Genomic DNA, 22,538 nt, shown 5'->3' with positions numbered 1-22,538 from the left:
TTAGTCAAAGTCAAGAACATGATAACTTCAGATGGCTCAAAAGGTTCAAGAGCATCTTCATTGAACAACTGGGGAACAAAACCCACAGTGGGTCAAGGACCCTTCCCCAAAGTCCCTCTGTCCTGAAATGTTCAGCCTCCGTTGTCCACGTCTTCTGAGGGCTGAGCAGAGAGGACGGAGAAGTAGCCTCCAGGAGTGGCTGTTTAAGAGACAATAGTTCACAAGAGCCACAGGGAGCCCAAGGATACCAGCAGAATGTAGCCAGTGAGGATGAACGGGCTCAGGAAGGAAGGGACGGCCATGCTGGCAAACTTCAGGTCGCCAATCTGTCTCTTGATCCACTGGGTGAAGTGGGAGGTGCTGGTGTAGATGCTTGGAAATTGGCGACGACCACAGCCAAAGTTCCAGCTCACCACACCCATCTGGATCCAGGTCTTGTTCATCTGGCAAACCAGGGAGCTGCCAGAGGCATCCTGCAACGAGAGGGGACAGGAGGCTTCAAGTAGCAGTAACCTCTGCTGGATTAGGTCTTTGTTGTCCTCAAGGCTGCGGTCTAAGAATGAACCTATTCTGTGACATGGAAATTCTGTACTAAGGTCTGGGCTTGGGACCGCACTGGTCTCTTCATTGTTCTGCTAGTTCTGGGACCACTGAGCCATCCTGAAGCCCTGGTGGGCCTCCAAAGTACAAGTGTTGATGGTCTCACAATCTTGCTTACAGAGGGAGATCTTAGGAGCTGTGACCGGCTTCTCCTCTGCTTGTGTGCACAGACTGGCATATCCAGGAAAATAACATACAGTGTCATATATCAGAAGGTAACAGTAGCTTCCTCACTATTTAAAGAAAATTCTTTTTATGGGCTTCTTGCTGCCTAGTGATAGAGCATCCAGCTAGGATGCATGGGACCCTGAGTTCTGTCTCTAGCATAAGAAAAAGGGGGTAGGGAGAGCCTATAACAGTTGAAACTTTTATGAACCAGGAAAGAGCTCTATATACATGTAATATATAAATAATATATCATTTATAAATATATAGTATAATACATATAATATGTGTATATATATATTAAACATAATAAAGTTCTACCTAAAGACATAAGAGGAGCTGCTAACCAGCACAAAGAAACACATTTTAGAAAGAAGCTTTAATGGGCTGGAGAGATAGCTCCTAGGTTATAAACATGTACTGTTCTTCCAAGGACCCAAGTTTTCTCAGAACCCATACCGTGTTGCCCACAACTACCTGTAACTCTTGTTTCCAGGGATAGAAAGATCCGGCCACCATGGGAACCTGCGTTGTACGTACAAACCCACTCACAGACAACACAAATATGTATCATTAAAAATAAAAATGAAATATTTTTCAAAAAGAAAGTTCAAAATCTACAATCCGGAGGTGGATTATATTCAGTCTAACACATCTAAATAAAGACCATCCAGGAAGAAAAGGACGTCAAACACTGTTGGAAATAAGATGATGAATTAGAATGGGACACTTGGGGACAGGGGTGTAATTCAGTTGGGGGAATGCTTGCTGAATATACACAAGGACCTGGGTATGATCCCCAGAATCACATGAACTGGATGCACAGGCACCCTCATGATCTTAGCTCTCAAACAGAGGCAGGAGGTCAGATGTTCAATGCCATCCTCAAACACAGAGTTTGAAGCTAGTCTGGGCCCCGTGGGTTCCCTTTCTCAAATAGACATAAAGAACCCATTGCCTCCCCAGAAGAATCTGAGATGATCTGGATATGCAGGATAATATTGTTTATATAGAATAAAATATGTAACAGCAGTAAGTGTTTTTCAAAGGCACAAACGTCTTGAAGGACGTGCATGTTAGACAAATAGGAGTAGGCCAAGTAGACAACAGGAAAGCCAAGTCTGCATGGTGGAGCCAGAAACTGCAGTATGGGAGTCCTTGCTAGAGTTCTAGAGGAAGAAAGAGCATGTGGAAAGACATACTAGAGGACAGACAGACAGATATTTAATATATGTGGGCACTTTTTTTTTCTTGCCCCAAAATAAAACCGTAACTCAGCAACAAATATCTTTTCAAGAAAGAACAAAACGTTGACCTTCAGAAACGGAAACAGAATTTTGATCTATAATTATTAGATCTAGAAGCAGAGAATGTCTGCCGCAAAGGCCATAAAATGTGGTCTACACATTGCAAATTTTAGTTAGGGGCTGCGATAGGTTTTAGCACCAAACAAGAGAAGGAAAATAAATTATTCATTAGGATCAACAGTCATTGTCACTGAGTGTTAGGCTCAAAATACTTGAAAAGGAATCAGTAAGGGCAATTCAAGTATTAGAAAACGAAGGAATCGTTAACTTGCGGGATGAAGCTGGGGCTGGGGGTAGGGGTGGAGATGCGATTACCCTGAGGTTTGAGTGAAAATAGAGAAGAGAATCTATACCCAGGGAAAAATTCTCTTCCAGAACCTTAAGACTGTTTATTTACGACTTCTATTTTGTGGATTTAAAAGGATTTAAAACTCTGGTTGAAGGGGGATGAGTCCTAAGGAAGTGCAAGTTATTTAAACTAATTGGTAAAGGGACTTCCAACCAAGCCTGGTGACCCGAGTCCAACCCATGGAACCCACACGGTGGAGGAAGAAACCAAATTCTCACGAGTTGCTCTCTGTGCCCCGATGGCACCTACACACACCCCTGTGCCTCAACACACATAAAATAATGAATTAAAAAAATGAATCAAAAGTTAAAAGCCTTAGGGTTGATGACTGACAGGAAATCTGATTAACCCAATAACTGTGAATAAAACAGCCTAAAACAGAAGGGGGTAATTTCTGTTACTTCAAAAGTTCTGTAACGTGAATTATTTCCCAAGTGAAGCATGTGTGGTTCTCATGCTAAAACTTAACAAAGGGAGTGACTTTCTCTAAACACTTTCTAAAAAAAATTTTTTTTTATTTTATGGGCGTGAGTGTCTCGATTGCATACATGTCTGTGCAGTGCATGTGTGCCTGCTGTCCTCAGAGGTCATTAAGAGGGTGTCAGATCCACTAGAACTGGAGTTAAGGATGGTTATCAGACACCAGTGGGAGCTGGGACTCTAACTGGGGTCCCCTGCGAGAACAACCGTGTTGGGGTTTGATCTTTTGATATGTATTGTGATGATAAATACTGGGCCCAAAGGCCTGACTGCTCCCAGGAATGAGAGAATCCAGCTGTATAACGTGACCTTGCTCCCTAGTTTAAAACTGTTGGTTAAATAAAGGCGCCGACAGCCAATAGCTGGGCAGAAGAGACATAGATGGGGGTGGAGATCTCTGGGCTTGGAGACCACAAGGAAGGAGAGGAAAGTGGAGAGAGGAGAAGATGCCATGGTGAAAAGTCTTTAAATGGTGGCCATGAGGGCTGGCCGATTGGGAGTTAAGGGCAGCCCAGGTGGAACATGGTAATAACTCAGGGTTACGGACAGGAAAGTAGACTCCAATAGCACAGAGGGTAGATGTCTGCTCAGCTTTAGTGCTGACTAAGGCGTATTAGACATATAAGGTTTTATCTAGGAACTGAATGATCGGAGGAAGGGCAGAAGCCCCTGATTGGGACTAAATCCATTCAATAACACAAGTGCTCTTAACTGTTGAGCCAACTCCACTTAAAGTGGACCCTGGCCTCACTGGAGGTAAAAAAGGCCACATGGTTTATTCTACACAACAATTACAACAATTGCTTATTCCCCAAGGCCAGGTCCCTCTGGGCCCGACTCTACCCTAGAGCCCAGCAGTGTTTGTTGGATGTAAATAAATTAAACCCAACTAGCTGTGTTTCTAGAATGTAGGGAACTCTAGATAATGTTATTTCAGGGTATATTAGTGGCTAAGTTAAAGACAGAGCCTGCAGTGTCCCTCCAGTTAGACTTGTGGGTAAATTTCTCATAGTCCTTTGCTGTGTCAGTGATGCATATGCGTTTGTTTCCTTTCTCAGACATTCTGTCACGTATTACAACTACTTTTCAACTTACCTACTTATAAACCTCTGGCCCAAGAGATACTTTTTATTTGTAAGCAAAGTATGCTTCCATAAAAGGACTTATCTTCCAAAGGAGTTCTGTCTTTTAAATTCAGGAGAGTCGGGACTTAAGAGCAAAATGTTCTCGAGAAAGCGGGAGTCTGGGGACTGGGGAGATGGCTCAGAAGTTAAGAGCATTCGTTGCTCCTGCAGAGGACCCAGGTTCAGTTCTGAGTGCTCACAACCATCTGTAACATCACTTCAGGGGATCCAGTGCCCTCTCCTGGGCTTCATAAGTACCAGGTGTGCACACAGTACACAGACACATATGCACATAAAATAAAGTATTTTAAATAAGAAAATGAAAGATGCATCTCGAAAACATTATTTACCAGAAGAAGCAGTGGCCAAAGCTTACAGAATACCTATGTCTGCAAAACTGTTTGCCAGGGCCTGACCCAGATCTGCAGGCATACGGCTAACATTCAGGAGCATTAAAATGGCCACAGAACTGGGCGTGGTGGTGCAAGACTTTAATCCCACCACTCCAGCACTCAGAGGCAGGTAGATCTGTGGGTTCAAGGCAAGTCCGTCTGGTCTAAACGGTGAGTTCAAGGCTTGCAAGGGCTACATAGTGAGATCCTTTCTAAATAACAAAAATAAAGAACTGTCCATGGATGGGGGGGAAAAATCACCCCTGCAATGGTTTGAATGAGAACGGCTCCCATAAGTTTATGTTTGAAGACTTCCTTTGGAAGGATGGGAAGTGTGGGCTTGTTGGAGGAAGTGCGAGGCTTCAAAAGCCTCCAGCTTTCTCCAGAGTGTTCTCTGCTTCCTGTTTGTGACTCCAGATGTGAATGCTCAGTAGGTGCTCCAGAAGCAGGCCTGCCTGACGGCTGCCATGTTCCCTCTTGTGATGGTGGTAGACTGTCATCTTTCTAGAACCGTAAACCCCACATAACTCTTTCTTCTGTAAGTTGCTCAGGTCATGGTGCTTTAGCACAGTCATAGATAACTAGCTTACACAACTCCTCCCCACCCCTCCATACTGGAAAATGGGAGCTCGGACTTTTGTACTGGGTCTCTGATGGCCACATGTAAAGGAAATTTAAGCCAAGAACTAAGGATGCTGCATGCATTTAACCCCAGCACTTGGAAGGCAGAGGCAGGTGGATCTCTGTGAGTTTGAGACTAGCCTGGTCTACACAGTGAATTCTAGGATAGTCAGGGCTATGTAGAGAGACCTTGCCTCAGTATGACCCCCGTGCTGCCTGCCCCCCAACGCCATCTACACAGTGCACACCTGACAAGTATCCAGGCCCCATTCTGGGCTTGTACATAACATGTCGTTCCCAATGAACTTCTTCTGGTTCTTCAGCAGGAGGAACTGGTATCGATGATTGCAGATTTCGTTGTTCACAATCCTGACAGCCACGCCCTGGACACTATAGGGAGTCTTTGGGGCCCCTGTGGAGGGAAAGATCTCGTCATGACTTCAACTTTGGAACCTATTTCCAACTCACTTACGTTTGTTTGTGAGAGGTCATGTCCTGAGATGTTCATTCATAAAAGCCGCCTGACTTTCAAAATCGTTCCCACTCATTGAACAAATTAAGACAAGAACCAAGACTGGCACACGCCTTTAATCCCAGCACCTGGAAGGCAGAGGCAGGTGGAGCTCCGTGACTTTGGGAACAGCCTGGTCTACAGAGTGAGTTCCAGGATAGCTAAGGCTACGTGCCTCAAAAACAAACAACAAACAAACAACAACAAACTAAACTAAAACAAAACAAGTGAAGCAGAAGTCTCCCAGGTGGTTGGGGTGAAAGTCAAGTATGGAGTGAGAAAGAGGAGATATTTTCCCAACAATTCTGGGTTTGTGAGAATAAGCATTGGTTCACTGCTCCTGGGAGAGGCAGCAAGACCCTAGACGGCTAGATATGGCACCTGCTGCCTGCTGGAAGTTGATGGACTCCAAGGAACAGCAACAGGGCTGCAGCTACTGACTAGAGAGGTCACCTCTATGGCTCATCATATCCGCCAATACAGATCCCCTGTGAACAGCCAAAGACTTAATTTCCTACTATGCTGCAGGCTAAGGACTTGGTATAGGATCTGAGCTAACCTGGCTTTGGGGGTTGGTGAGATGGCTTAGCGAGTGAGTACATTAAGCCTGATGAACTGAACTAGATCCCCAGGACCCCTGGGGTAGAAAGAGAGAACCAACTCCTTGAAGTTGTCCTCTGACCTTCAAGTACCTGTAGCACATGTACGTTAACACACACACACACACACGCACACACAAACACACACACACAAACACACACACAAACACACACACAAACACACACACAAGCACACACACACAAGCACACACACACACACACACACACACACACATTTTAACTTCAGAAGCTGAGGTCCTCACGGGCCACTTGTCTCAAACTTGAACACTGTATATCTTTGGGCTCAGGAAATGCTTGCAGAGGACAGAGTGAAGGAAGAAATGACTGAGTGACCCCATGACCGTGTTCTGCAGACACAGGTGTCTTGAGACCTCTGCTCTACTGCACTCACCTTTGGCCTTTTCGAGTCCCCAGCCGATGACCCAGCACATGGTGCCAATGCTTGGCTTGAAATTGACTTCGGGGAGACAGATTGGCTGGATGAAGGGGGACCAGGTGACAGGATACTTGAGCTTCAGGATGGCGATGTCATGGGACATGTGATTGATGAAGTTCTCGTGAATCACGATGCTAGTGACCAGGAGCTCTGAGGAGCTGTTGTCTGGGAGGGTCTGGACTCCCACCTTCACGGTGTAGTTAGCCGGGTTCTTAGATCTGCAGGCCCAGAGAAGAGACAGATCACTAGCAGTTAAGGCCACGAGTGACTGGAGAGATAAGGTTCTGAGTGATAGGCAACCTCGGGGAACAGGTAACTTCCTCCACTCCCAAATCCCCAGGCTCACCAAGACCCATCCCCACTCCCCACAACTCCCCCTCCCCCCAAGGCCTGAAAGCCAAGCCCCCAGGTGAAGACGCCCCTGAGCTGACCTTTGTAAGCAGTGTGCGGCTGTGAGGACCCAGTGGTGGTGGATGAGGGAGCCGCTGCAGATGTACATTCCCAGGAAAAGAATGCTTACCTGCCACGGCCACTTGCCCACCTCCACCACCTTCCCGTTGACCACCTTGCAGGATATGTTGGTCTGACCACAGGACCAGAACCAGGGCCCTGAGGAGAAAGGGGAAAGACGGATGCAAAGAGGAGCCCTCACCCCACAGGCCAAGCAGACTGCAGAAGCATCCTCCAGCCGCGTCCCAAGGAGTCACTGTCATTTGCCCAAGTCGAGGGGGAATGAAGCTCAAAACTGGCAACCACAGACCTAGCAGTGCCCCAGTTATAAAGAAAGTCCCTTAAACAGTGTCCGGACAGCTGTCTGACACTTGTTATGGTTATGAGCAATCACCCCAGGACTCATTCCTGCCCATGGTGTGACAGATAACTTGGGAAAGGAGGAGTGAACCACCAGAGGGGTGAGCTCATCAGTTTAGAGCAAGTGATGGGGCCTCCTGCCAGGACTCCTAATGGTTGTATCTAAAAATACATGGACAGTATTTTTTTTTTTTTTTGAGACCAGGTTTCTTTGTGAAACTCTGTAGACCAGCTGGTCACAGACTCACAGAGATCCTCCTGTCTCTGTATCCCAGGTAAAGGACTGTGCCACTGCTGCCTGGCTTTCAGTGCCCCTCCCCCTTTGTTTCTTTCTTTTCTTTTCTTCTTTCCTTTTCTTCTCTCTCTTTCTCTCTCTCTCTCTCTCTCTCTCTCTCTCTCTCTCTCTCTCTCTTTCTTTTTTCAGTGATGTTTTATTGTACGACTACAGCTATGGCGCATACCCAGGAAACAGAGAGGCTTGTCTGCCTCTCCTTGACCTCAAGAACAGGAGGATGGGGGTTGGGGATTTGGCTCAGTGGTAGAGCCCTTACCTAGGAAGCACAAGGTCCTGGGTTCGGTCCCCAGACCCGAAAAAAGAAAAAAGAAAAAAGAAAAAAAAAGAACAGGAGGATGGGAGCTTGCATTGAACTGGAGATAAGATTGAGATTTTTAGTTTTTGTTTTGCCTTTTTATTCTTTCGTCCTATTTTTATGTGCATGGTGTTTTGCTTGTATATACGTCTGCACATCATGTGCGTGTCATACGCAGAGAGGATATCAGATTCCCTGGAGCAGGAGTTACAAATGGCTGTGAGCTGCTTGACCTGGGAGCTGTCAAACCTGGGTCCTCTGGAAGAACAGTCAGCACTCTTAATTGATTAACCTTCTTTCCAGTCCCTGCTTTTTGTTTGTTTTGTTTTGTTTTTTTTTAATTACAGGGTCTATGTAGCCCAGGCTGGCCAGCCAAAGGAAACAAGGATGTTGGTGTAATACTGATTTTTCCTTTCTCTATCTCCCAAGTGCTGGGATTACAGATGTAATCATGCACAGTGGGAGGAAGGTTTGTTGTTTCTTGGTTGGGGGGAGCTTCTGTTGTTGTCTTGTTTTAAATGGGACACAGGTTGTCACTGAGTCCCTCAAACAGGCGGAAGTGGACTCCTTCACACCGTCAGATGCTGCCATGACACAGAGTCTATTCCCTCCGCAGTACCCCATGCAACGTAGAGCAGTGTAGGACTCAACGCTACAGTCTGGGGGACTGTGGTGAGGAAGGTTGAGGGGCGATGAATAACCAATATCCAGAATAAACTACATATTAGCCAAGAACATCAACTAGGTCCTGCCTTGTCCTTGCTGAAATCACTATGGTGTAGATGTAATTTGTGTGTCCCTCCGAAGGTTCATATATAGAGCTGGTCCCCAGGGAGTGATATAGAGAGGTGTTTAGACCTTTGCGAGGTATGGTTTATGGTTGGGGAGCAGGGTACGGTCTTGTTGTGCAAGCACAAGGACCTAGTAAATTCCCAGGCAGATGTGGCAGTGGACACACCTGTAACCCCAGAGCTTACGGGCAGACACAGGTACAGCCTAGGAGCTCTCCTGGCAGCCAGCATGATTGAAATGGTGAGCTCCAAGTTCAGTGAAAGACCTTGTCTCAAAAAATATGGTGGGGAAGTGATGGAGAGAAACATCTTGATGTCAATCTTCTGCCTACACGTGCGCCTGCATAGGTGAACATGCTCACACAGGGGTGGGCTCTGGTGGGAGGGGTCTTTAGATCAGTAGGGACATGTCCTTAAAGGAGTCTAGGACCCTACCAAGCCTCTCTGTGCTTCCTGACTTTACCTAAGTACCCACTCCCAGGAAGGCAGTTGCTACCTTCCTTAAAAGGTTCCTCTCCTATCCCCAACCTCCACTCCATGTGACAAATCTTTAGACTCTCAGCTTCTGCTACTATCAGAGGTAAATGTCCCCTTGTCATCAACTCCTGTGGGCAGAATGTCTTGACTTTCAACTACTGGCCTTCTGTGCAGACCCCTACGTCTCCACACAGTACTGTCTTTTTCTCTCGATGCTCAGGTCATGTCTACAGCCTATCTCCGTGCCTGTCTCCTTTCTCTCTTATCCCCACGCCTACCCCAGAGAGCCACATTCCTAGCCTTCCTCATACGCAGTGGTAGGCTCATGGCCATCCACTGTTGCTGCTGTTGTTTCTTCTTTATGGACACTGTGGTGGGTTTTTTGTTTTGTTTTGTTTTAATGAGAATGGCCCTCATAGGCTCATATATTTGAATGTGTTTCTAAAGTAACTGTTTGGGAAGGATTAGGAGGTGTGGCCTTGTTGGAGGAAATGTGTCACTGGGAGTGAGCTTTAAGGTTTCAGAAGCCCACAGCAGGCCCACCTCTGCCTGCAACTCAAGGATCAAATGTGAGTCTCAGCTACTGCTCTAGCACTAGGTCAGTCTTCCTGTGGCCATGCGTCCCACCATGATGATCATAGTTTAAACCTCTGAAACTGTAAGCAAGCCCTCAATCAAATGCTTCCTTTTAAAACTTGCCTTGGGTATGGTGTTTTATCACAGCAATAGAACATTGACTAAGACCCTTTTGTTTCTGATTTCAGTCTATCTCAACCAAGACCGGTCCGTGTCGATAGTTAGGGGAGGTCTTAAGAAGTTTGCCCTTTCTTTTCCCATACAGCAGCAACCCCAGAGAAAGCCAAAGTTCTGTAAGAAGAGCTTTACCAGTCCCACAGTGACAACTCTGGGTACAAGGCTGGCCCTTTCCTCAGTGTTCCCCATGCTCTGTAAGATCACTGGGTCTCAAAGAAAAACTCTTTCAAGATCTTGTGTCCAAGACAGCACTTACCCCAACCTTTTTCTAAACCTTATATAGGACTCACGGGATTTGGCCTGGATATGCTAACAGCAGGTATCAGCACCAAGGAGGGGGCATGATGGGTTGGCTTTAATATTTTTATTATTTTTTTAACTCTGCGTAGGTGTGTATGTCGACATATTTGCATGTGCATGCGAATGCAGGCGGATCCCTTGGAGCTAGAGTTACAGGCAGTTGTGAGCTGCCTCAGGTGTGGGTGCTGGGAACCAAACCTAGGTCCTCTGGAAGAACCGTGAGCTTTCTTAACCTCTGAGCCATCTCCGCAGCCATGATGGGTTCTTTGCGCCCTTCGTGTGCAGTGTGCTGCAGACCAACCTTGTCCCAGTGCCACTCTTCCATCCATAGCAGGCACTCGGGGATTCAAATGGATTCCACTTCAGACCTCGATACTCTGTTTTTGATGGTCTAGAAGCTAAGCACCCCCACTGACAAACAGGGACCTGATACTTCGTTTGCATTCAGAGGTGGCCACCCGAAAGAGTATTGGCTTTGCAGACTCTGCTCCTGTAAGGTCATAGCTGACTCCCACCCCTCATCCGAGGAGACACAGCAGCTAGGTCCCATGCTGGTGCCTAAAGCTGCCCCTCCCCTAACCGCCCCGGAAACATCACTACTGCCTGACAGGGCAGTGAAGTTCAGGGTTCAGTCACTCATTCACCTATGCACTAGTCCAGGAGAGAGGATGTCACATGATGATAGAAGAAGACAGTCCCCAAGCTGGGCATCATGTACCCAATTCCCAGTTACCACCCCAGCTAGCATCCAGCCAGGCACGAAATGTATAGCCAGCAGGTGACTCAAGGTAGGGGTCCTACCACAAAAACTACCTTTCTCAGGAAGAGAATGGATATCCTCTGCCACTCAAATTTCTCAATCCCAAAGCATCTATTGGAAGTGGTTTCTTTGTTTTTGGTTTTTTTGTTGTTTTTGTTTTGTTTTGTTTTTCGAGTCCTGGTTCTATCACACACAAAGCACTAAAGCTGGACCCAGGTTTCTTGGGTGAAACGGAGGAGGCCCCAGCATCCGCCAATGAGGTGTAAATCGTCTCAACTGGGAATTGGTGTAGGGTGAGGGGACACTCAGGCAGTGCAGTCATTGTCTTAAGTCCTAAGACTCCCAAGCGAGTCCTAAGACAAGCACTGATGTTAGTGTGTTCCCTGTTTTTCATCCCTTATCCGTTTGTGGTCACCCTGAAACACTGATGCTGGTGCCACCCTGTATGGGACATGTGGGTCACGAAAGGTCACAGTTCACACCCATCCCACTAGCCTACTGAGGATGCACTCATCCAGTACACCATAGGTGAGGCCCCGCAGGTATGAGGACAGCCAATGGAGACACCAGGCTCTCAGGTCTCTCCTGGTCCCTGTCCTACCTTCCACATGGGGCACATTACTGAGTCTGGCCGAAGAAAGTGGAGGTGAAAGAAGGCCCTGAGGATCCACTGATCCACACGCCATGGCAAGGAGTCCAGCCCTTACTGGTCTTTAGAACAAGATGGAGCGTCTCCGTGGTGCAAGGATTCTAGAACTCAGTTGTTTACTTAGGATCGATGAGGGTAGGCCTCTGCCCAACGGTAGTGGCTCACCCTGCTAAAGCAGCTTCAAGGGGTTGCTACAGCAATGAAGGAGGGCTGCCAGAAACCACCCTGAAATGGTGCTTTGGGGGTTTAGTGCTGAGCCTGTGACTGGCCAAGCCTGGTCCGTTACAATGTCTCCCGAGCCCAGCTCTTAGCAAAGGCCTTCATGATGCCCTCATGCCTACCTCTGAGCCTGGGACCTTGTCCCTTATTGCTTTCTGATAGTGCTAGAGGTGAGGTTTGTGGCAGTGTCTTATGGTTAGCCCATGGAGCTCCCCTAGAGTTGTCAGCCTCCACTGATGAACCCCTAGAGAAACTGAGATGCAACTCCTTTGCAGAACGGACAGCTGCTCTGTAGTTGGGGATTTTGGCTTTCCCTCAGGGATTGTATTTTCAAAAGAGAGCAGGTCCTGGGGAGGTTGAGGGATGGGGAGCTGGCTGTGGGGCTGCTGAGGAAGCAGTGACCCGTGGGCTTGGGTCTTTATCCTTCAACAGAATAAACGGTGTCTGGGGCACCTCCCCACCTCTCCACCTTACCAAGGATCCCTGCTGCTCCAAGTGTCCATGACTGCACCCCACTTCTGCTGCTGCCCCCTGCCACCCATACTGAGTGCCTAGAGTGACACATTCTTACACGCCGCTGAGGAGGATGGATTGACATGATCGATCACTGTAGGCAACCGTTTGTAAAGCAGATGTACAGAAACCACAAGCTTCACCCCTAGGACAGCACAGAGGGTGCAGAAGGAAAGACTTCATGGGGCCTGTGGGGAAGCCGGGGGGCAGGGGAAGGGCCTACCTGCTGCCTCAGAGAACAGATGCCCAGTGGCTTCCCAGCACTGAGTAGTCTGTGGCTGCGTGTGGCTACCGTGGATGAAAAAGGCCTCTAAACTAGAACTGCACTTGCTGTGTGGTGTTCAAGTTTCAAGCACAGCAAACTTTTCCCCTTGGGGATTGGTGGCAGAAAATGGTAATTCCTATCATCAGATGCTCTCGACACAGAAAACAGAAAAGGGAGAGAAAGTGGAGAGAGAACAAAAGAGAGAAACTCTCTGCCTCTGTGAAAAAGAATACCTTCTTTTAAAAATATTTACTTTATGTGGGTTTGCCTGAAAAAAAATATATGTGGGCGCCACATGTGTTCAGTACCCACAGAGGCCAGAGGAGGGTAACACCCACCCCCCAGAACCGAAGTTACAACAGTTGTGAGCCACCATGTGCTGCAGGGAGAGAAACCTGGGTCCTCTGCAGCAGCAGTCAGTGCTCTTAACTGCTGAGCCGGCTCTGCAGCCCCAGCCTTCAAAAGGCTCTCTTTTGAGAAGAAAGAGGGCATTTGGTCAATAAAACAAAGATAATAAAAAACCAAGCACATCGGTAACCAAGTGATGAAAATGTCTAAAGTTCTATTCTGTGAAGAAAGTATTTTGTATGCATGGGTAGTTTTGCCTGCATGCACGTCTGTGTTCCTGGTACCCAAGGAGGCCAGAGTGGGCATCGGATCCCCTAGAGCAGGAAGCGCAGGTGGTGGTTAGCTGCTGCACAGACGCAGGGTTTAAAAGTGATATCTCTTTCTGTTACTGGGTATTTTATATGTTTGCATTTCAAATGTTATCCCCTTCCCCCCTCTCCCATCCCCCTCCCGTTTTTATGAAGATGCTCTCCAACCCACCCACTCCCCTCCCACCCCTCAATGCCCTGCCATTCCCCTACACTGGGGAAATGAGCCTTCACAGGACTGAGGGCTTCTCCTCCTATTGATGCCAGACAATGCCATCCTCTGCTACATATGCGGCTGGAGCCATGGGTCCCTCCATGTGTACTCTTTGGTTGGTAGTTTAGTCCTTGGGAGCTCTGGTGGGGTCTGGTTGGATGATATTGTTGTTCTTCCTATGGTATTGCAAACCCCTTCAGCTCCTTCAGTCCTTTAACTCTTCCATTGGGGTCCCTGTGCTCAGTCCAATGGTTAGCTGCAAGCATCCTCATCTATATCAGTAGGGCTCTGGCAGAGCCTCTCAGGAGACACCCATATCAGGCTCCTGTCAGCAAGCACTTCTTGGCATCAGCAATAGTGACTGGGTTTGGTGGCTGCTTATGGGGTGGATCTCCAGGTGACTATTTGTCCTCTTACTTGGAAACCTCACCTGAGGGAACTCTGCTCTGCCTGGGACTCTCTACAGGAAGTCCAGCTGACTCAGCCAACTTCCCCAGTCAATTTCTGCTGGGTGTTCTTAGCACCTGATTCAATGGCGTTTATCATCCACCTATCTATCTATCTATCTATCTATCTATTATTATTATTATTATTATCTATATCTCTACCCATCATCTTTTATTTATCTATCATTTATCTATTATCAATCATCTACCATCTATATCATCTATCATTTATTACTTATCAACCATCTATGTATCCATCATTCACCTATTATTCAACCATCTACCTAACACTATTTATTACTTTAGTTCTGTTTGTTATACATTCAATAAACTCACTCATTCAAAACCAAAAGTATGGCTGTCGTAGGTCCTTCTCCAAACCATATAAACAGAACTCTAAGATGAACAGGCAAATCCTTATTTTGTGGGAAGGCTCTCAGAAACTACCCGGCTGCACCAGTGTGAAGGGTGGGAGGTATTGATGAGATCTGAAGACACATTTGGCGAGCAGGGAGCAATCGGCGGCCGTAGCACGAACTGTTCAACAAGTGTTTTCAATTCAAATGCGCGAAGCTCTCAGATTGGACAATCAGGCTTTTGATGTGTTTTGAAACTCTCCACAGTGGGAGGATCATGCTTTTCACAATCAGTTTAGAGAGAGGAAAGAAAGAGGAAGGAAGCGGGAGAGAAGGGAGGGAAGGAAGGAAACCAGCTAGACAGCTGAGCCTAGAATTCTGCCTGTGGATTATCGCCACTGTTGGCCCACAAGGCATATTTCACTTGCCCCCTGTACAAGTCAGGAAACTGAGACCACAACCCAGGCCCTTATTCATAGGTCCCAGTAGTAGAAACATGGCAGAAACCATGAGCCCCCTAACTAGGGGCTCCTCCCATCTACTTGAACCTCCAGAGTCACCCTCCAAAGAACAGGGTGGGGGAAGAAAGAAGAGAGACAGCTCATTCTCACACAAATTTAATCTCTGCTCTTGGTCTTAAATTCCAGAACGTTCCTCCTGACAGGCACATCCTCCCTTTCTCCTGGACACTCAAGCAAGGCCTAGCCCACCCACCACAGTCCTCCCTGCTAGGACGCCAGAGCAGGACCCAAGTTCTCCAGGGGTCATTCCATTCCCACCCTGACTCCTGTGGAATATGGAGAGGCAACCTAGTGCCATTCAGCAGAGGCAAAGCAGGAAGAGGAAGGGGTGGGGAGGTCCTGGGCTGACTGGGAGCTGCAGCAGCCAGGGCAGGAACAGAAGGCAGGAGGTCCTGCAGCGCCCGGACCGCGCCCCACGGCTCACTTGCTCCTTGATCCATCCGGTATATTTGTCGATGCGGGTGTATACGCTTAGATTCGGAGCTTTGGTGCAGGCCTTCTCCCACGAGAATATGCCAGCCAGAATCCATCTGCCATGGACTTCACAAGCCAATGGTCCCCCAGGATCTCCCTGGAGAAGACAAGGGACTGAAGGAGGCTCTGCTGGGACCAAAGGACTTACAATGCCCACCCTCTCAGCTCCTCTTGAGAGAATCATTTCTCCTGGAGCTCACTGGCTGGGGCTCCTTTAGCTTCTCAGTTGGAGACCACACCTATGTAGCAGGTGATGGTAAGGGGGAACAGGCTGAGCCCCCAGGAAACAGGCCCCCGTCCTAGGACTTGCTCCCCAGAAAGAGAGTTGCCAGAATGCTTCCAGAAACTCACGTACATAGCACGGGTTCTCCCTATGATTGGTGGTACAGATCATGTTCTTCCGGATAAGGGGGATAACTTGGGGATAGAAGGTCTTCTTGTGGAAGACTCTGTCACAGTTCTTGTTGTCAACAATGGATACCTCAGCCTCCCAAAGCTCTAGACTCCGTGTCAACTTGGCTGTAGGGAACATAAGGGATAAGCTGTGACCCCTCACTCCCGTCAGCCCCTGCTCTGCCCAGTGTCATGGTCCTTCCTAGCCTGCAGATCAGCTGATGACTCTACCACATCTGTGCAGCATCCCTTCCAGCGGTCTTTCTCTGCAGTGCGGGCCGGACAGGGAGAGCCCCTCTGCAGGCAAGGCCTTGGTTCAGCAGCCTCTTCTCTAGGAAGGTTTTGCTGCTGAACCCAGAAGGCTACTGAGTCACAGTACAGCCACGTACACAGGGCCAGGCCCCTGTGATTTCTCTTTCCATGTGTTTGTTGACTTCGAAGCTGCTGACAGCTGCGTCTAGGCGTCAGGTCATCTATCTACTCAGAGTTCAGCTCAGGTCCCCTGATCTTTGCCTTGCTTGTGTGTGTGTGTGTGTGTGTGTGTGTGTGTGTGTGTGTGTGTGTGTTTTTGTTTTTAAAACAGTCTCACGTGGCCCTGGTTGGTAGCAAACGTATGTACTTGGGGTTGACTCTGAACCCATCACTCCCTGGATCCACTTCCCTAATGCTGGATCACAGGTGGCATTCATCCGTATACCTGGCTTCCTCCACACTTGCTCTGTCAGCCTCTGGCTGCTCACCCCAATGGCCTACTCTGTGACTTCCTTTCATGTATTCCGATGCTCAGGGCTCAGAGTACTGCAGCTGTTTCAGTTGTGGCCAGGGAAGGAGGGAGGGAGGGACAGAGAAGGGAGGAAAGGAGGGAGGTAGGGAGGTAGGTAGGGAAGGGGACTTGGTGGCTCCCTAAATCTTGCATTTTTCTATAAGGTAGACGAACACGCCTACCAGCCCAAGCAGTATTAGCCTTACTGCAGGGCTGTGTGAACCATGACAATGGGCACCATATGAGGAAAGACCACAGTCATAGCCTCCTCAAAGGCACCATAAGGGAGAGGACGATAAAGACCCAAAGGGGCGTCCCCAACCCCATCCAACTCACCTGAGGGGTGTTGCTTAGCCTGGCCCCAGCCAGTCACCCAGCACTTCATACCGACCTTCAAGTTGAAGTTGTGCTCTGGGAGACAGATGGGCTGTATGTACTTGTTGAAAGTGACAGGGGTTTCAAGACAGAGAAGGGCAATATCGCTTCTGATGAAGTTCTGGCCCCAGTACTTGGGATGCATGATGATGTCACCCACGGGAATCTTCAGGGCCCAGGGGGAGCCGCTGGGCTGGAGTGTGCTGCTACCCAACATCACTAAGTATTCTTTGTTGCTGCAGGGAGGCAAGAGCCCTCCTGGTCCACATCAGTCTCTCCGCACAGCTATGCACCCGCCTCCTCCCAGGACTTTTCCTGTCTCTGATGTCCACTCAATCTGGGTTAATCCAGCCTGGGGTGCTCAAAGTCAAAGACAGAACAACCCTCTCATTCACAGTCACATTGGGTCAAGATGTGTGGGTATCAGTGCCCATAAATGTTCTCCTGATGTGGGGGGGGTGTAGGTTTTCCTGTTGCCCAGTTTAGGATACAGTCTCTATTGCTCGAGGTCTCATCCCAACTTAGTCAGAGGATCTTGTGCGACACTGAGCCTAGCTCTTCCCATTCTTCAGTGTTCCCTCCTCCTGCATGGTTTCCTATTAGTCCCAAGGGGCCCTGACTGGGCCCACGGTAGCTCTTGGTTTTTTAGATCCTAGGTGCACAGGTGACACTCACCCCTGGATGCAGTGAGCTGCGGACACCACCCAGCTCTGATCAATGAGGGCTCCTCCACACACGTGCTCATTTTCTATCTGAAGGCTCACTTCCCAGGGCCAATGGTGGCGCTCCTCCAAGCTGTCAGACCACCAGGGTGCGCCACAAACTTCAGAACAGGCAATGCGAGAGAATACAGAGTGCAGAGAGGAAAGTCAGAATGACCAGAAACATGTCACCCTTGAGGTGGAGGTGCCAGCACTGTAACATCAGGGCCTCCTTCCCATTTCGAAGAGAAGAGACGGGCAAGTAGAGGATAGTGGACCCCAAAGGTACTGAACTGAGCAAACAATGACAGTTCAGGGGTCAGAGCATAAAGAGGCAGAGAGACCTTTCAGCTGGAGACTGAGATTCAGAGAGGGAGACCTGTGTCCAACCTCAAGACAATGCAGAAACAGAACAGGGGTTCCAAGATGAGAAATGCTTTTCCTGCACAGGATCCTGTTCTTCAAGAGCTGTACTGTCGGCTGCATTTCTTTGATGCCCCAAACAAAACAAACAAACAAACAAAAAACCCTATGAACTTCTCTAAGGGAGGTCTTTACCCTAAGCAGTCTGGAGCGCACAGTTATTAGTTTGTCTACTGGTCTACCAGTAAACAAGGTTTATGAATGAACGAATGGATGAATGGATGGATGGATGAATGGCATAGGTGTAGAGACTCTAAATAAAGTACAATGTGTGTGGTGCTTGGTGGCAAATGCCTTTAATCCCAGCTTTCAGAAGGCAGAGGCAAGTGGATCTCTGTGAGTTCAAGGACAGCCTGGTCTACACGGGGAGTTCCAGGATAGCCAGGGCTATGTAGAGAGATCCTGTCTCCAATAAACAGATAAAATAATAAAAATAAAAACAAAAAAAACTAGTAAAGAGAAGACAGAAAACCTCAGAACATATTTATGAAAAGAAAGGGTGGGTTGCAGGCAGTAATATAACAAAGGGAAATTACAAACACGTTTGGAAGTGTCACATCAAAACTGATGATGTACTAAACTTCGAAAGTTAGTGAGGAGCTGGAGAGACTGCTCAGTGGTTGAGAGCACTCGCTGCTCTCCCAGACACCCAGGTTTGGTTCTTAGCACTCACACGCTGACTCACAATCATCTGTAACTCTAGTTCTATGGGATTCGGCACCCTCTCCTGGCACAAGGCACAGACACATACACAAACAGTCTTGCACAGAAAAAAAAAACAAAGACAAAAAACAAAAACAAAAAAAACAAAAACGATTTTATGTCCAAATAAAAAACGTCTTTAGGGGGCTAAGGAGACAGCTCAGGTGGTAAAGTGCTTGGTGTGCAGGCACAAAGACATGAGTTCAATCCCCAGTACAGGGTGAAGCCAGGCATGGTAGGACACACTTGTAATCCCAGTGCTGGGGAGAAGGGGCAGGCAGATTGCTGGGGCTCGCTAGCCAGAGAGTCTATTCTAGCCAGTAACCTCCCAACCAGTGACAGATTCTGTCTCCGGAAAGAGTGGGCAGCGCATGAGGAATCACACCTGAGTCTGACTTTTGACCTCCACATGCATTTGCGTGTGTGTGCACACATGCTCGAGGGTATGTGCGTGCACACACAGACCCCTTCAGATGAGACTGAGTTACAGAGGGAAAATTGAAAGAAGCAAGGGTTGGACAGAAGCAAGAACATCGTAAATCAACCCCAGAGTCGGTTGTGAACCTTATTAGAGTCCTGACAACCCAAGGCAATGGAGTCCCATGACCCCAACCATGCACTCCCTGGATCTAAGGGAAAAGACAGGAAACCCCGGGAGCTGGGCTCTTGAGACAATGGCCCAGGAGGCTTGTTATGCAACTGTGGGAAAGGCTGAAGTCTGAGCTGAATTCAAAGTAGCTTTGCATTCCCATGGAAGACCCAGGCATTCTTTGTTTCAAACAGTAGGGTTGTGTCCTGGCAGCTACTTGTGCTGCTCCTACCAAGCCAGAAAAGCTATTTAGGCAGAGACTTTGAGAACATTTCTTTTCCCCAGGAACTGAAAGTTTCCCAGTCACTACCCACCTGGTTCAGCGTGGTCCTCATTATAACCTGAGGAGAAAAGGAGGACGGGTGTGAGGCAGGAACTTGTGGCAGGATAGCAGTAAAGGGGTGTCATCGTCATCATCATCACCATCACCATCATCATCACCACCCAGTCCATTCACTCATTCATCGAATGGTACCTAATCTCATGCTGTTCCCCAGTGTGTGTGTGTAATCTCAGCACTAAGGAGATGGAGACAGGAGGTTCAGGACATCACGGCTACCTTAGGGCTCACGAGACCTTTCCCCCACTCCCCAGCAATGAAAGAACAAAGAGGGGTGAGGAGGAAGGGCTGAGGGAGAAGCCACAGGAAATTTAAAAAGGAGAGAGATGTAAATCAAACAAACAAAACCAGGAACAGTAAGGGGAAGAACACGTCAGGAATTGGGCTGAGGATTACATGGAAAATAAACGTGCCAGAGGGCAGCGCCCAGTGCTCATGGCTCTTGGGGAAGGCTGGCCCTGGGAGGGAGGGCAGGAGAAAGGTGGTGCACGCATTGGGGTGTGGTGGGGTATGACTTATGTAAACTCCGCCTCACAGCATGGGGAGGGCCCTGCTCCAGCCCCACCCCACTCAGGAAACACTCTCTTTGGCAGTCAGATTTGGGGGGATATTTGGGGGCTGTGGGACAGGGGAGTGTGAAAAGACAGCAGCACCCAAGGGCTTGACCTCTGCTGGAAATGGAAAGAAGCCAAGGTTTAGAATATCATCCTTTCGAGAGGATGGAGACACGGAAGGCGGAAGTCGCCTGGGCGTGGAGGGAAGTCCCGGATGCTCCTCAGGACTGTTGTCTCCAGGAGGCCACGGTGTAGTTGTGGCCTGAGAAACTTAGGAGTGGCAGAAGAAAGGTGACAGCGAGGTGCGGATGGCACACAAAAGTTTCAGGTGGCGGAAGGGAATAGCCAACCTGAGCTAGACTGGAGGGGAGAGGACACAGGAACAAAGGACAAGAGAGAAGGAGGTGCCTGCCTCACCTAAGTTTGGCCGTGGAGGCAGCAACAGTAGCGCCGCAAAGCAGGTTGGGATCCAGCGCCTCAAGGATCCAGGCCCAGCGTCCAGGAGGCGCAGTGACGTAGCCATCCATGAGTGTGTCCCTGTGGACTGCAGCGATAGCGCCGGCGTGCTGTCACGTGCCCACACCCCTGTACGTGATGACGTCTTAGACACGTGACTGACTTGGCGCCAAGAGCGTGACCATGCCTCTTCAGGAGCTTTGAGTTCTCGCATCTGAACCCAGTCTGGTTCTTAAGATGAGTTCAGATGCCTTGACAGGGACTGGGTCTCAGATTCCAGATCTATATCCCTGGGCTGGGATTGGCAGCTTGATGTCCAGCCTCAGGATATACCTTGTACACAGCTTGTTGCACAAAGAGTTTCACAGTCACTATTGACGAGGGCCTGGAAAGCCCAAGAAAGAAAATAACAACACGGGTAGGAAAGAAGGTTTTGAGAACAAAATGGCTGAACTGGATCTAAGACTAAACCAAGGTGGGAGCAGGGTGCTGGATAAAGAAGGGCATCTGTCCTCTTCCACAGACCAGCAATATGACAGGATGTTACCACTGACGAGGACTGGCTGGGTTTTTGTTTTGTTTTGTTTTGTTTTGTTTTGTTTTGCCAGGTTTTGAGCATAAACGGATTTCACAGAAGAATGATCTTGATGGATTTACAGAGCCTCAAAGAGATTGGAAGGTGATCACCAAAATTCCTGTTTCCTTTGTTTATTCCAGGTGTCCAGCAGAACTCTGGGGATCCCATCACCCACCCCCCTGTCATTTAAATTTTATTTTTATATGTATGAGTATTTTGTCTGTATGTCTGTCTATGCACCTCAGCATATGCCTGATGCCCACAGAAGCCAGAAGGTGACATCAGATGCCCTAGAGCTGGAATTAGAAGCCACCATGTGGGGTGTGTGAATCAAACGCGGGCCCTGTAGAAGCTCTTAACCACTGAGCCATCTCTCCAGCCCGCAGCCTGGCATTTAAATGAATTTAAATGAATAAACTAACTCACATGTAGAGGCAGGCAAGAGAAGGTTGCCTTCTGTCGGTATTTGGTTCCCAAAGTTAGGCCTCCTCCATGCAGCTGGACCAGCAGCACCTGGGAACTTGCTAGAAATATTCATTCTCATGCCCTGTCCCAGACTTCCAGAGCTGAAAACTCCCTTAGTGAGACCAATGATGTGGTATATATATATATATATATATGGGTCTGCAGTGGTTTGAATAGATTTGGCCCCCATAGATTCAAGTGTTTCAACATTTGATCACAGAGAGTGGCTCCCTTAAGAGGTGTGGCCTTATTGGAGTAGGTGTGGCCTTATTGGAGTAGGTGTGGCCTTATTGGAGTAGGTGTGGCCTTATTGGAGTAAGTGTGGTCTTGTTGGAGGAAGTGCATCACTGTGTAGGCGGGCTTTGGGGATCACCCATGCTCAAGCTCAGCCCAGTGTGGAATCAGAGCATCCTCCATGCCGCCTGCTGAATGCAAGTCTCTTTCTGCTGTCTGTAGATCAAGATGTAGATCTCCCTGTTCCTCCAGCACCATGCCTGCCTGCACACTGCCATGCTTCCCGCCATGTGGTAATAGACTAAGCCTCTGAAACTGTTAGCCAGCCCCAATTAAATGTTTTCCTTTGTAAGAGTTGCCTTGGTCATGGTGTCTCTTCACAGCAATAGAACCCTGGTTGTGAAAGTGGTGAAGCTTAGCCTGTGTTCCTACCCAGGCACACAGGGAGCAGGACTGCCTGTTACTGCTGCCTTTAGGACTCGGGTCTGAGCTAGCCCAGCCTCAGCTCTTCTGTGCTCTAGTAGGAATTGCTAGTAACCTCCCTAGGTAAACCGGGTCCAGTTCTGT

The 22,538-nt window shown here is 48.4% G+C and overlaps 2 protein-coding genes across 2 annotated transcripts; both read right to left on the bottom strand.

The window, feature by feature from the left end:
• Positions 1 to 36: 36 nt before the first annotated feature.
• On the bottom strand, positions 37 to 11,811 carry Prss46 (protease, serine, 46). The gene is made up of 5 exons (NM_001008865.2): positions 11,688 to 11,811; positions 7,037 to 7,214; positions 6,561 to 6,823; positions 5,287 to 5,450; positions 37 to 473 (listed from the first exon to the last, which is right to left on the bottom strand). The coding sequence occupies exons 1-5, from the start codon at positions 11,770 to 11,772 to the stop codon at positions 219 to 221; spliced, it is 945 nt and encodes a 314-aa protein (NP_001008865.2). The 5' UTR covers positions 11,773 to 11,811; the 3' UTR covers positions 37 to 218.
• A 3,194-nt stretch (positions 11,812 to 15,005) lies between these two features.
• Prss45 (serine protease 45) lies at positions 15,006 to 20,785 on the bottom strand. Its single transcript, NM_001008864.2, has 6 exons — positions 20,657 to 20,785; positions 19,660 to 19,686; positions 17,606 to 17,753; positions 16,892 to 17,166; positions 15,755 to 15,918; positions 15,006 to 15,496 (listed from the first exon to the last, which is right to left on the bottom strand). Exons 1-6 carry the CDS (start codon positions 20,760 to 20,762, stop codon positions 15,224 to 15,226), a joined length of 993 nt encoding a protein of 330 aa, NP_001008864.1. The 5' UTR covers positions 20,763 to 20,785; the 3' UTR covers positions 15,006 to 15,223.
• Between the last annotated feature and the right edge of the window lie 1,753 nt (positions 20,786 to 22,538).

This window comes from Rattus norvegicus, chromosome 8 (assembly GCF_036323735.1).
Source record: "Rattus norvegicus strain BN/NHsdMcwi chromosome 8, GRCr8, whole genome shotgun sequence".
In the NCBI taxonomy this organism is placed as follows: Eukaryota; Metazoa; Chordata; class Mammalia; order Rodentia; family Muridae; genus Rattus; species Rattus norvegicus.
The sequence above is the reverse complement of the archived record's forward strand: the minus strand, read 5'-3'. Positions and strand labels throughout refer to the sequence as shown.

Excerpts from the sequence above, each read along its gene's own strand:
- Prss46 (NM_001008865.2), bottom strand. The coding sequence starts at position 11,772 with ATGGCGTGTGGATCAGTGGATCCTCAGGGCCTTCTTTCACCTCCACTT. Across the intron at positions 5,451-6,560 it reads GGGACTCGAAAAGGCCAAAG|GGGCCCCAAAGACTCCCTAT; the intron begins GTGAGTGCAGTA and ends TTCCCTCCACAG. Across the intron at positions 474-5,286 it reads GGGGCCTGGATACTTGTCAG|GATGCCTCTGGCAGCTCCCT; the intron begins GTGTGCACTGTG and ends CTCTCGTTGCAG.
- Prss45 (NM_001008864.2), bottom strand. The coding sequence starts at position 20,762 with ATGGCTACGTCACTGCGCCTCCTGGACGCTGGGCCTGGATCCTTGAGG. Across the intron at positions 19,687-20,656 it reads GCCTCCACGGCCAAACTTAG|GTTATAATGAGGACCACGCT; the intron begins GTGAGGCAGGCA and ends TTTTCTCCTCAG. Across the intron at positions 15,497-15,754 it reads ATAGGGAGAACCCGTGCTAT|GGAGATCCTGGGGGACCATT; the intron begins GTACGTGAGTTT and ends TGTCTTCTCCAG.